This window comes from Exophiala viscosa (assembly GCF_022695815.1).
Source record: "Exophiala viscosa unplaced genomic scaffold EDD37scaffold_2, whole genome shotgun sequence".
Classification (NCBI taxonomy): Eukaryota; Fungi; Ascomycota; class Eurotiomycetes; order Chaetothyriales; family Herpotrichiellaceae; genus Exophiala; species Exophiala viscosa.
This window is the reverse complement of record NW_026944354.1, coordinates 2703637-2716643: the sequence shown is the minus strand read 5'-3', so window position 1 is coordinate 2716643 and position 13007 is coordinate 2703637. Positions and strand designations below refer to the sequence as shown.

Sequence of the window (13007 nt, the reverse complement as noted above, 5' to 3'; positions counted from 1 at the left end):
AGATTTTACGTTGGCTCATGACAGGGCGCTAACTCCTGGATAACTCTTGTGGGTCTGAAATCGGCTTTCCTTCTCCTCAACTGATAACTACACAGTACGTACACCGAGATCCCAGCCGGGCTGTCCGAATAGGGACGCTTCAAAAGGCTTTCTATGGCCCGATGCTAGCTCGTGCTTCTAGGTGGTCTTTCCCGATCTCTTAGGGTCAACTCTACACTGTGATGTTGATGTACGTACACACACTACTGCTATATCCTCCGATCGACTTGACTCAAATGTCCCAAAACAGCTGATCGGCACTCCTACTCTTACCCCAAGCTCAGCCGTGGTGCTGCCTCTTTTCCCGAAACGTTCCAAGACCAGGACCGTACCGACCAGTGGTTTGTCAAAAGACTCGACATTTATCTGGTCATATTTCTGGCGCTTATTCCTCACCTACATCCTGCTACCGGCCTTTGGGAAGTTATATTCGAAGAACCGTTCTCTTGACGTACTGCTTGTTGAGATTGCCTGTCACGACTGATCACGTCCGACGTCTTGGTTACTGACAGCCGTTGGCTCATCTGGACTAGAGCGTCTCATGAAAATGCTCTGAAAGTTCAGGCAAGGACTTATATCTTCGACTATACATAGCCTGACGATTTCATTTCTGTCTGTTGCAGCAAAACGACACTCTTTTCCGCGCTTTGTTTGAGAATCCCCCTCTCACAGGCGCCTTTACCGCACTAGTATGTCACGATCCAGCCGGCGAGGACCATGGTTGCCTGAAGAGGATAACGCGTTACTACACCTTGTAGTAACTCAAGGCGCAAAGGACTGGGTTCGAGTTTCACAACACATGCAGCATCGCTCAGCAAAGCAGTGTAGAGAACGGTACCATCAAAACCTCAAACCATCTCTCAACCACGAGCCCATCACAGCCCAGGAAGGCGAGCTGATCGAACAGCTGGTACAGGACATGGGAAAGCGGTGGGCCGAGATTGCACGGCGGTTGGGGAACCGTAGTGATAATGCGGTCAAGAACTGGTGGAATGGCAGCATGAACCGACGGAAAAGAACCACAGTTCATTCAGGCAGTGGAACCAAACTGGTAGGATATCGAACGCAACCGATCCCGGCTTCAGCACCTCCACGATCTCACCATCCACGAGAGCCATATGTTGCTCCCCGAGACTCATATGGTGCTCCATATGCCCTTCCACAACCATATGGCCTCCCTGCTGCGGAACCTAGCATATCTGGGTCGAAAGACACTGATCATCCTGCTCAAAGATTGAACCACCGTTCACACTTTTACACAAATCCCAGCCAGTCTCGGGAGCCGTCTCATTTCCAACCTCCTGCTTATTCCCCATATTTGCAGCCACCTAATGATGCATACGCGACACGTCCTCCTCCTGTGGGCGCGTCACCTGGTGGAGGAGGGCGGCCCCTCACTCTTCCCAGGCTACATTCTTGGTCTATCACACCAACCTCAGATCGACCTGAATGGCAGTTGCCGCCTCTCACACATACGGAGGCACCTCTTCCTTCACCTGCTGGGACGGAAGCCTCTCATGTCTCGTCACATACACAAGCGCCCTCTCTGGTCTCGGACAATCAATCGAACTGTTCGATTTCTCCCAAGACTTTGCCGTCTCCTCGACCTGGCTTGCCAGCGCCCAGATCGCCAACAATGCAGATCTGGCCCGAAACATACCGTCCAGAAAGCAGTGGAATGGAGTCGACTCTCAGGCTGGGAAGCGCCGAGCGACGTGAAGACGCTGTTGAGCCACAACTAGCTTTTGCCAAAAGTGCGTTCACAGCCTTGAATGGGACAAACCGCCCTACTCTACCACGGCCCCAAAGCTATGGGCAGTCAGCTGCCACATCACCCAAGCCGGGCGACATAAAGTCTGCCACACAACGTCCACCACCCAAGTCGCCATCTGAAAAGGACACTCGAATGAATCTCTCAAGCCTGATTGGATGACCAGTTGCTCAAAAAGCGAATTTGCTTGACCGTTTTTGTTGTTATGCCAGTTTTTCATTGTATTATCATCTCTCATATTCTCACATTTTGGGTGTTCGGCGTCGAAGGTTTGATTGCAGCATTTACTGTCCATGATACCCAGGTTTCAGCGCTGGGTGTTGCACGTCTTATCAGACTCGTGGGAAATCGTTGTGAAGGAGATTTGTACACTAGATGCCATTTGTGTGATGTAATTACAGCGGAAGGATCATGACATTCTTGTTTGAAGCAATGAGCACAGGGAGATGCACTAGCAGATTGACGATTTGGACATGAGAAAAGCGATATGTGAGACTGAGGACGATTGAGGCTTGTTGCTACTTCTTGCGATTTTCTACTTTATCATCATAATACGGACATGGTTCCAATGACAAAAATTCTGCACGCGACAGTGCCCAAAAAAAAATCAGATGTACAAACCCGATCAGCAATTTCATTCTCCTCTTGAGATACTGCGGCGAGTTGCGAGGTCACGACTGTAGACAGGACATTGTGAGCACAGCTTCATGTGCCTGTCCGAGCATAGCGGTCCTTCTGACAAAACACGCAGCCAGACGCCGCTTTGACCTGAAAGCAGGTCGCCGTGTGTTGGCCCTTGCTTCACCTGACAACTTGAATAGGCCGTGCACTCTGCTGGATTTCGGTGCCGTGTCGCCATCATGATTTGGTGTCAGAAGTCCAGGGGACGGCAAGTGCGGTTCTGCGCGGACGTCCCAGCTGTCAGCAGTCAATCAGGGAATGATGAGGCGGTCATGATAAAGCCAATCACAGGCCCAGGCCAGGGGTTAATGACACCGACGAGTCGACGACTGCAGATTGAACGGATCGCCAAGATGCATCTCAACGTCTTCTGCAAATCACGGCAGTAAGCGGGCAGAATATGACAGGGGGCACTTCCCGTCCCAGCGCTCGTACCTACCAGGAAACGGTACATTTGACACTCGAGTTCGATCAAGAGTGGCAGGAGCGATCTCCCTTGCTTTTCGTCGGCTGGTGACCCACTGCCCCAAGTCTTTCTGCCTGCTAATACCTGTGCTGAACGTCAAAACAATCCTCGCTGAACACGCACATCAGAGACCACTGTGACAATAGGCATACAGCAATTCAATTACTGTATATGTTGTTGTGTCTGGGACATTTCCTGCGTCAACAACGACTTGCATCAACCCGGAAATGTATGCTATTCGATGAGGCTGGCTGAAAGTTCGATCTCAGTCCGCCTGTTCGCCACGACCGTTAAGATCGATGGCGGTTAGTGCGGCAACAAAAGCAATTCGACACCTTCATCGTGCGGGTGACCTGGAGTTTCAGAGTGATTGAGTTTGATGATGCTTCTCTAGAATCGAAACCGCGACACACATGCTTGCAGTCCACAAACTCAACTCAACACTCACCTACGATCGAGGTTGCTTAACCTTCTACACAAGACTAATCTTGGGGGCCACCGACCTGGAGAATGATTCCGGATCAATTCCACAAAGTTGGTTGTTGGTGGTGTGGATATCTGGTAAAGCCTAAGAACAGAGGCTCAAATTCCTGGATACTGACAGTTTCTTTGACCTTGATGATTCATCAATACCTACTCGACAGTAAATCTGCATGCATACGCGTGTACACATCAAATGAGCAAGCCCGAAACATGAAGTGCTTCAACACACGACTATCCTCATGTGAGGGGCTCTAGGTCAATACTCATGAATCATGTTGAGCCTTCAGGTGTGGACTCATGATTACTGCTCTTTTTGGCATTTTCCGGATTGACACTTCGGCCTTTTCTCGAGCGAGCATTATTTGTTGATTTACGTGTTTTCCGGAAGCGTGTCTTGCCGTGCAAGCGAACTGGCGATCCGTGGAGTATCGCAGTATTAACGCCGATACATTGCGACATGAGGCTAGGTTTACGATCCGATCTACAAGTGAGCCCCTCATCACGTTTGCACCGCTCAAGCACTAAAATACTATAGTAGCGACGAAAGATTGATTATGGAGATCATGGCCCACTGTGCCACGTCTCCAGCGCCCTGTTTGCCCTGGTCGCGATCTCAATCACACTACTCCGTATCTGAATGCGATCGACCTCAAGCATAAGTGAACAACCCCAGCAGGCAGGCACGTGCCGTTCACCCAGTAGAACTTTGCAAGGCCATTACCCAACATGGTCATTCTTTGCGCCGCTCGAAAGACACCTGCACTTGCAGGGGGATGTCTTGCTGTGCCAGGTATTGAACCTACCAGGCCTTTGCATTCCTTCTACGCAGGCCTGATGATTTGAAAAACTCATAACCTACGTCTCCAGGAACAAGAATTTCAGTACGGTACCGCCCGGATCTGCAGTACGGGTTTAACTCTGACCTCAGAGTCGCAGTATCAGAACCCAGATCATCAGTGAGAGTAAACATGTCACTGCGGAAGCAGCCCCAAAAGGCCAAGGTCTCCCTCGCAAGCCAAGGTATCCATGTCCCAAGCAACCTTCTGGCGGGGGATGCACTCAACAACGATACCCTTGGCCACGGGACAGCGCGCTTCAGCACCTTCCATTATGGTACAGTGGCCTCCTTATTTCTGGAACATCGTCAGGATGGCCTTGCAAGAATCGGTCGCGTCTTTTGCAAGCAATCAATCTTGGTATCTTTCTTGGTAATTGTTTGCGCCGTGCCGAAGCTTTCAACACGCTGGAATCAGGTGTCGAAGAAATTTGACGGTTATTCGGCAGGGGCCATGATTACGAGAATCTGACAGTAAGTTATCACTTCGACGTCCTGGTGAAAATTTTGTATCGGACTTGGAGGAACGCTGCTCCCATCTTGATGGGTAGCAGGCGCAGAGAATAGCATGCAACCCCCAGTGCTGCAATTTCAAGGACAGCATCTCCGTCCTTCATGTGAGGTATGTTATGATTGCGACTGCTATGCAGCTGAGGTGTGATTCACGAACAGCTGGGGAGCCTGGACGTATCATCTCTACCCTGGGCGTCCATTGCCCTTCTCAATCTCGGATTTCTCGGTGCAGGCTTTCTGTCTCGTGCTACGTCAACCCACTGTGCTGGGATAATGGTACGATGTAAGCTCCATCGCACCCCTGCTGCGAGTGACATGCCCCATCTTCACAAGGCGAATAGGTGATACAGCACCGTTTGAACCTTGGAATTCCAAATCAAAACCCTCTGTTACGAGGTTCACCCCGCCCCAAAAAACATGCCATGCAGTGTTGGGCCAGTCTTGTTGCCATGGTTAGGCCTTCCGTTTTGCTAGTGTGGTACCCAGCCGCCGTTACGGGGAAAGACAGTATCTCGACCGGCGCGAGCACGTTTTCTTTTGTACTATCGGCGTCGCCGAGTGCTAATCTGTGATATACCGAACAGTACTCCGTACTTGGTAGGTTCCAGAGCTTCCTAACTCTACTTGTCGTCTTGCATTGATTGTGCACACCTTCTTCACTTTCAGGCTGGCCCACAATGGACTTACAACTTCGATACTAACTGTACCATCAAGTACTGATACCTAGGTACTATACCTGTGGTTGTGTGTTACCAGTGTGCCAGCAGAAAGTCAATTGAGTCAATGTTCAGGGTGCCCCGGGCCCCCTCAGGAGTATTGCGTTTAGGCTAGTGTGGCCTACCAATGACCTCCCACATGCGTGGAGTTCAACGAAGTTACCCCGGCAGACCGCACCCATCGCCTGCGGGGCGGGAAAAGGGGGAGCACGAGAACAACGTTTCGCTTATCGATCGAAGTTGAGCGTGTAACCTCGAACAAAGCCTCTAAGGCCTCTAAGGCCTAAGTAGCAACAGCAACCTTTTGAGGTCGACTCTTTAAGCAAGGCACACCCTATCTCATTTTGGTGTGGCAGAGTTTCGGAAGTCAATCCTGCATAATATGTCCCTGCCTATCCAAGCCTCCTATCAATGACTGTCACGATGATTCCTGTCATGTTAATACCATGTCATGCCATGTTCTCCCTTGCTTTGCTTTGACCTCACACAACCTCCCCAAGGGCTGAACGGTAGGCACGAGATGACGGCGAGCAGCATGGTCGTTGGGGGCCATGGCGCTCTTCGAAACTCGAAGAGCACGCCACCAAACACAACACTGGCCAGCCGCCCCGAAATCTCGTATGAGTATCTGCTCGATGCCCGATGTGCTGCGTACGCATACGCATATTGGAGGGCGCATTGTCAACTCCCTGCGGAGTCGTCAAAACCAGCCACCATCTTGCCCCGTGCCGGTGCCAGTGTCAGCAGAGCATCAGATCTACTCCTGCACTGCAGGAGTATCTCCCGCGCAGTCAATACTGTGGTGGTTTTGACTTCAATGAATCGCTGATCAATGGCTGCATACGACTGTAAGCAGCAGAAAACGGCCGGTCTGGTCGTGCTTGCATGAGATCTGCTTTCCCAAATAAGTCGGACCACCTCGTATTCAAACCGCCGCTATACTCTCGTACGGGTCGCAGCACTTTGCTTTGCTGTCTGTGCAGATACAGGGCCTCCCCTGGCATGGCACGACCAGAAGCGTCAAGGGTGAGATACAAGGAGGAATGATCATCTCTTCCATCGTCACCCTCGTTTTCGTTTATACGACTCGACTTGCCCAGCATAACGTCAGTCCGTGCAGACGCGTCTGCGTCCTATCCCGGCAACTGCCGGTGCACCGCATCGAGATCTGGGTACTTTTACTTCAAGGTAAGATTGATCATCAGTGCGGCTGTTTTTGGTTCCCCATCTCGCATGACTACCGAACCGAGACGTGCACACGACGTGCCTTGGCTGCCTGCATGCAGGTTTTTACGTACAATCCCAGAATACATTAACATCAATTCCGGTGTACTCGTCGGCGGGAACTGCTTGCGTACTTGCGTAGCACGCGCAAGGAGTTTCACGAGGATGACATCTCAGAGACATTACCGGGACATTTTGGCAGTGGCATGTAGAACTCCCTGGCGGTAGTCGTGGACACGAGAGGTGGGAGAGACGTGCTCAATGCATTCGACGATGAAGTCCACCAAGAGCGAGAGCGATCATGAGAAAACAATCATTCATCCATTCATCCATTCAATCCGCTTGCGCTCAATCTTCTCCGCTGATGAACAAGTCTATAAGAGCAAAACAGTTCATGCATGCTTTCCACCAGGACAATAACAGTGGCTTGGACAAGGTCTGAAACTGCCGACGATGACTTGAAAAGAAATTCGTTCATACCCACCTCAAACAAAAAAGCCCAATACTCGCCTCAGCACCATGCTACCGTACAGTCAAGCATATATCAGACCACTCGCAGTACCCGAGCACTGATATCGCATAGTCCTCGCTGGACACTCTGCCTGGGTATCATTTATCCACCAGCATTCAAATCAACTTTTCAATGTTCTCTGCGTCATGTCCCGTTCCTGATGTCGTGATTCTGCCCTTCCTATGAGCCCCGTTGTGCGGCTCTAATAAATCGATTTCGTTCCATCATGACTTCGTCAATGTCGTTGTATATCTCTTAATGCCACGCAGAATCGTGGTGTGAGAGATCTCGTGATAGGCATCAGGCATCTATAAGGCCCGTTTACAGCCAAATGTCTCCTCCCTCGCCCTTTTCCCATTTCTCCCAGGCAGACCAATACCCCACCTCCAAATCTCTGACCCAACGCTTCGTGTCGAACAATCGACTGGTCCAACGTCCTTCCCATAACATGCGGCGCATTTCCACCAGACGACCTTTTCCTCGGCCCACTTTTTGGCTAGCTGAATTCTTCACGGGATACTTTAGACCGCGAGCAAGATCGATTGTGGTGTCGACATAGTCTTTCTCGCTTCGAACAAGCAGATCGCGACGTGCTTCATCGCCCTTGGGACCTTCTGGTAAAGCACTTGCCACAATACTCCCAGCCATGCGGCTGCACATCTTGTATTTCCATTTTCCCCAAGTCACAATCGGGGTTCCAGACCAAGCCACATCAGCCGCGGTAGTATGAGCATTGCACTCGGGAGTGTCCAAGAACAAATCGACCACTGCCGCTCGCGTGATATGTGCCCCTTTGGCAGCGACATCTGTGAAAATGACCCTCGATGCGACGTCCTGATCGGCCCATTCGCGTGCATACCGCAAGAGATTTTGTTCGCCGAGATCCGGAAACCGCAACAACCAAAGTATCGCATTTGGCACCATTTTCAGAATATGCAACCATGACTCGAACGTGGCCGGATCGATTTTGTACAATTGGTTGAAATTGCCCAGAATCACTGCCGAATCTGAAAGTGTAGGAAACAGCTCCTTTCTCAGCTTCCAGCGTGCTTCCTGCTCGTGTTCCCAAGCAGCTTCACGCTGCGCCGGATCGTTGAAGTTTGGAGGGCCTTTGTCGGCATCAGGTGCACTCTGCTTGTGATCCACACAAAAGAAGGTGTCACGAGCAAAGATAAGGTTCTCAGAGTATACCCAGTCCTCCATATCCTCGACCAATGAATCTTGCCTTAAGCGGTCCTCAATGTCCACATTGCGTCGCCAAGGAGAAAGTGTTTCTGGAGGTACAGAAATTGTGTCTGCAAAAACGTAGTCACACCATTCTGCCCCCAGTGTACCAGCGAAGCCCATGAAAGACATGTGGATTGGTGCAGGTCGCGCAGCAAACACTTCGTTTCGTGCGCCTCTAGTATACCCATTGAGGTTCACGAGGATGTGAATGTTGTCTTTGACGATCTGATTAACAAGTCGTTGAACGCTCCAGGTAGATGCGTCGCAAAATCCCGGAGCTTCACGTTCAATCTGTTGTCGGTGGACGGAACCATCGGATGCAGTAGTTGCGTAGCATATAGCTCGGACACGGGATGTATCGTGAAGTCCGAAGATTGACTGCATCAGGTGTGCCAGTGGATGATTGTTGAAGTCCGAGCTAACGTAGCCGACGTTGAGGTGAGGTCTGGGTGGTGCTGGAGGTGGATATACGGTGGCCGGAAGCCATGCAGAACGCAGTGTACAGACAGATATACGTAGCGCATTACGCTGTGAGATCTGTCTGATCTGTTTTGCTGACAATGGAGCCGTAAAGGTATGGAAAGGAAGAACGGTCGGCGCCGAGGGCGGAGAGAGAGTATTAGGCAGATACGGTCGCGTGTACTTCCGTGCTGGATGTTCTTGATGCAGCTTGTATCGATCCTGGTACCATTGCCATCCGATGTAACGAATGGCTCGTTCGACCAATCGTACTATCCGAGCACCTTCCCACTTCTGACCAGACCAGCTCCGAAGTGACTGTCGCAAAATCTCCACTGCTTGAGATCTTCCATACTCTCTAGAATTTGCCTTGTGCACTGTGAGCTGGGTTGAAAGCGAGTCGATGACATTCGGAGTCAGGGTGCCACATCCCCAGGTTTCACCGTCCTTGAGTTGTTTCTCGACAATTTCGACGATACGATTGACCCATCCATATGGACGAGATGGTTCGTGCTTCATACCTTGGTCGTTGACATGGAGTCGGTCGCGAAGTCTGTCGCCGGCACACACAATCCCACCTCGCCCGTGCCAGCTGCACACCGAGTTTAGGGCTGTGGCAAGTCCACAGACAGCCTCCGCGAAATCGGGATTCGCGGCGACTGCTCGCCTATAGTAGACAATGGCATCTGCCACTCGACCTTGATCCTTGACCGCATTCGCCAGGTTTGCCAGTGCGATGTCAAAGTTCCCATCGCAACCCACAGCCCGTTCGTACATTTTGATTGCGGCCCCGAGCTGACCAATATCCTTGAGTAGACTACCCAAGTTCGTGAACAGATGAGCGTGCTTCTGATCAATGTTGAGGCCATAGTTATAGTACATCAAAGCTAATGAAACCCCGCTACCAGCGATGACTCCCGGTATGTTCGAAATCTGAGAGAAATTTGATTCCGCAAGATGAACAGGATGCACATTCTGTTGAACACCTGCGAGCAGAATGCCGACGTTATTGGCAGTAGAGGGACTTCTTTGAAGTGATAGAGAGAGATAATACAGAGCAAGGATTTCTCTTGTACTGGGTGATTTTAAACTTCCAATGTCGGTTGCGCTGGACATTCCATCCTGGTAGATTTTGGCCAGAGAAAGCAGAGAGTTGCTTGTCGTCGAGACCGCGGCCCCAACAGCAACCGCAGTTGCGACGTGCTTCAAGCCAGGAAGTTCACCCTCTGGAGGAAACATATGCTTGGCAGTCGCCTCAGCATGCTCGGGCGCAAGCAATATCGGTTCTTTGCTTTCAAGCTTTGAACGCACATACTCTCGGTCCCGGATATTGCAGAGACACGCTCTGAGAATGTCGTCGATAAGACCTCTGATGCCGTGCTTTCTCTGTCCGGTAGCGATAAGAACCGCATCTTCAAAAGCAGCTGCAGCACCATGATTGTTTCCCAGCGCATAAAGCATATTTCCTTTGGCATGTATGAGTGCCAACATGCGCCCATTGTCCGCCCCAGGGATGCCAAATCCGCTCGAGCCAAAGCCAGGCACTTGAACTCCAGAGCCAGCACGTGTAGTTTGTGGCTGGAAGTCGAAATCGAAATCGCTGTGACCGTTGTCGTAGGAAGCCACAGTGGCTATACTAGAGGTGTGACTTCTCGTGTCACTTTCGGCGTCGCTCAATTCGCCCCATGATGTATGCGCATCTTCAGGTATATACCGTAAAGTGCTTTCCACGTACTCGATGACACTGACGGCTTCCCTCGCTCGATGGCTTGCGCATAGTAGACCAATCAGATGTTCGACAGCCTCAAAATAACTGGGCCGCAGGCTCACGGCGTCGGACCAATATTTGAGGGCGTCCTCACGACGGTGGAGAGCATGACATGTTGCTGCGAGATTAGACATAGCTTCGATGTGGCCCGGGTCGTGCTTCAACACTGCACGATACCATTCTTCGGCTTTAGCGTAATTCCCAAGTCCATAAGCTAGGCATCCGGCCAGGAGCATGCCGTCAAGCCACGGAGTATCCGCTTCTTGACAAAGTAACTCCATGGTTTTCAGCGCAGCCATGGCGGACTCGTAGGATGGTGGTCGTGGTAACATGTCCATCGTGGCGTTGCGAGGCTGGCGGACCTCAGGCATTCGGTCTCTTTGTGGATATTGATTTCCAGAAAATTGTCCAGATCCCGGCGCTGTGAATGACTGCTGTTCATACCCCGATTGTTTCTGCTGTGGTCTAAATATTGCCGTCTGAGGTCGGCTCGGGGTGTCACGAACAGAATAGTCAACACCATCGGAGGAGAAGGCATCTGACTGTTTTTGGTGTTGTAGTACTTGGTCCATTGACCCATTGTGAAAATGCGACCCAGACCGTCTCGGGGGCTTTGGAAAAATGGCAGGCTTGACTGCCATTCTCATTTCCGACAGGCTGCTCCCAGTTGCCCGTTGGTCTTTGGCTGTTGATCGAATCGTTTGGAGGAGATCTGTATAGATTTTGTTTGCCCATGCAAATGTCCTGTCTCTGAAAGCAACTCGCTCTGAACCTGGACCGGGCATGAGAGAAGCCAACGTCGGCCTGGCTATTGTTATGGGATCGGACATTGACTCGTCTGGAGGCGAGTACTGTTGAGGAAATGAATAGTGAGGACTCTGGTACGTATTCTGCAGAGTATGCCATTTTGCGGCTGGTGACTCGACAGATTTTAAGGGAGCGGCCAACATATGGGGCGGAAAGGATGGCATATATGCCTTGGGTTGTGGTACGGAAAACTGGTTATGTTGTTGGAACGTTTGTGGATGTTGAGCATGCTCCAGAGGAAATCTCTCGATCGGAGCGCGTGGGAAGAAGCGACTATCTCGGATGGCTGCTGGGCGATAAGGGTTGTAGGTGCCGTCAGGCCAGTAAGGTCCATACATCTCTTGACCGGCGGAAGCCGTAGGCCCGAATTGGGAGTGAAGCGTTGCGGGTAAGACGGTGGGAACGTTTGATCCTGGCTGGACGAAATATCTCTGAGTCGGGTAGAGCGGAATCGTTTGGTTGAGCATCGAGTCAAGCCCACCAGGAAAGTCCCAAGCTGGTCGGTACGGATATTGCTGAGATGATGCATAGGAACGCGATCGTTTCTCCTGTCTCCCATCTTGTTCGAACTCCGCTCCTCCAAACCCTCCTGATCGTTGCCTCTGATTGGAATCTGACCATCGATTTGTCAAGGACGGTATAGCCGATTTGGGTCCTGGCGAAGAGGAAAGGAGCAGATGCTTGGATGCTGGGAACTGGAAGTTCTCGTCCAGGACGGCTGTGTCTTGCTCAACCATCCTTCCGTAGGGCGTCTTTCGCTGTCGCAGAAGTTCATGCTCAACATATGTCAGGCCCGTGGAACCATGTCTACCATGCCGTGGAGACCCTAAATCAGCAGGAATAGCATACTGACGTGATGCAGCACCATTCGGTCGACGGAGGTACACATTTGGGTCTCTGACGGAATCCATCGTGTGTCTGAGTTGGTGGGGATTGGATAGCATTCTCCAAGGTTCGTGAGTGGACCAAGGACTGAGGTAGAGGTGAGGTAAAGTGTGCGATATGTAGGCAGACAACCAGAGTATCAACCTGCCTCAAAGGTAACGTGGAAGTGTCGTCTCAACGACCCAAACGGTAATATAAGAAGGCAATGCGCCCTGCTCTTGTGCCCAAACCCGTCGCTCATTGTGTTCCTCCTGTATTGCTCCTACGTGGGAGAGTCCACGCAGTCATGGGTGTGGCAGAATGAATATCTTGAGGGATAGCGGATGTGGCTAGGGCGGTGTAAAGATATGGATTGATTGTGAACGTCTGTGCCCGTCGATTGTATCGATACTGGTCTAGATGTCTCTGATCGAGGACGCAAGGGGGAAGGTGATGTTCCGGAGGCTGCTGTGGACGCGAGGTACGGGATAGGGCAAGCGGGCTGACTCGGGGTTCTTTTTTAGAGTCGCGGTCAAGGGAGGCCCAAAGTGCAAGGGCAAGGGCTATCCGTACGGTATCCGGAGATCTGATTGCGGGTGAGGAAGTCTATCCGAGGTGTGATACTGCTGAATGACATATGGGA

The 13007-nt window shown here is 51.3% G+C and overlaps 3 protein-coding genes across 3 annotated transcripts; 2 read left to right on the top strand and 1 right to left on the bottom strand.

The window, feature by feature from the left end:
* The first annotated feature begins 375 nt into the window (after nucleotides 1–375).
* Nucleotides 376–2379, top strand: EDD37DRAFT_267307 (myb-like DNA-binding protein FlbD). The gene has a single exon (XM_062810910.1). The coding sequence runs from the start codon at nucleotides 731–733 to the stop codon at nucleotides 1970–1972; it is 1242 nt and encodes a 413-aa protein (XP_062673477.1). The 5' UTR covers nucleotides 376–730; the 3' UTR covers nucleotides 1973–2379.
* A 4061-nt stretch (nucleotides 2380–6440) lies between these two features.
* EDD37DRAFT_267190 (uncharacterized protein) lies at nucleotides 6441–6973 on the top strand. Its single transcript, XM_062810908.1, has one exon. The coding sequence runs from the start codon at nucleotides 6548–6550 to the stop codon at nucleotides 6818–6820; it is 273 nt and encodes a 90-aa protein (XP_062673476.1). The 5' UTR covers nucleotides 6441–6547; the 3' UTR covers nucleotides 6821–6973.
* Nucleotides 6974–7484: 511 nt separating this feature from the next.
* EDD37DRAFT_267196 (polypeptide N-acetylglucosaminyltransferase) lies at nucleotides 7485–12856 on the bottom strand. Its single transcript, XM_062810909.1, has one exon. The coding sequence runs from the start codon at nucleotides 12442–12444 to the stop codon at nucleotides 7561–7563; it is 4884 nt and encodes a 1627-aa protein (XP_062673475.1). The 5' UTR covers nucleotides 12445–12856; the 3' UTR covers nucleotides 7485–7560.
* Nucleotides 12857–13007: the final 151 nt, after the last annotated feature.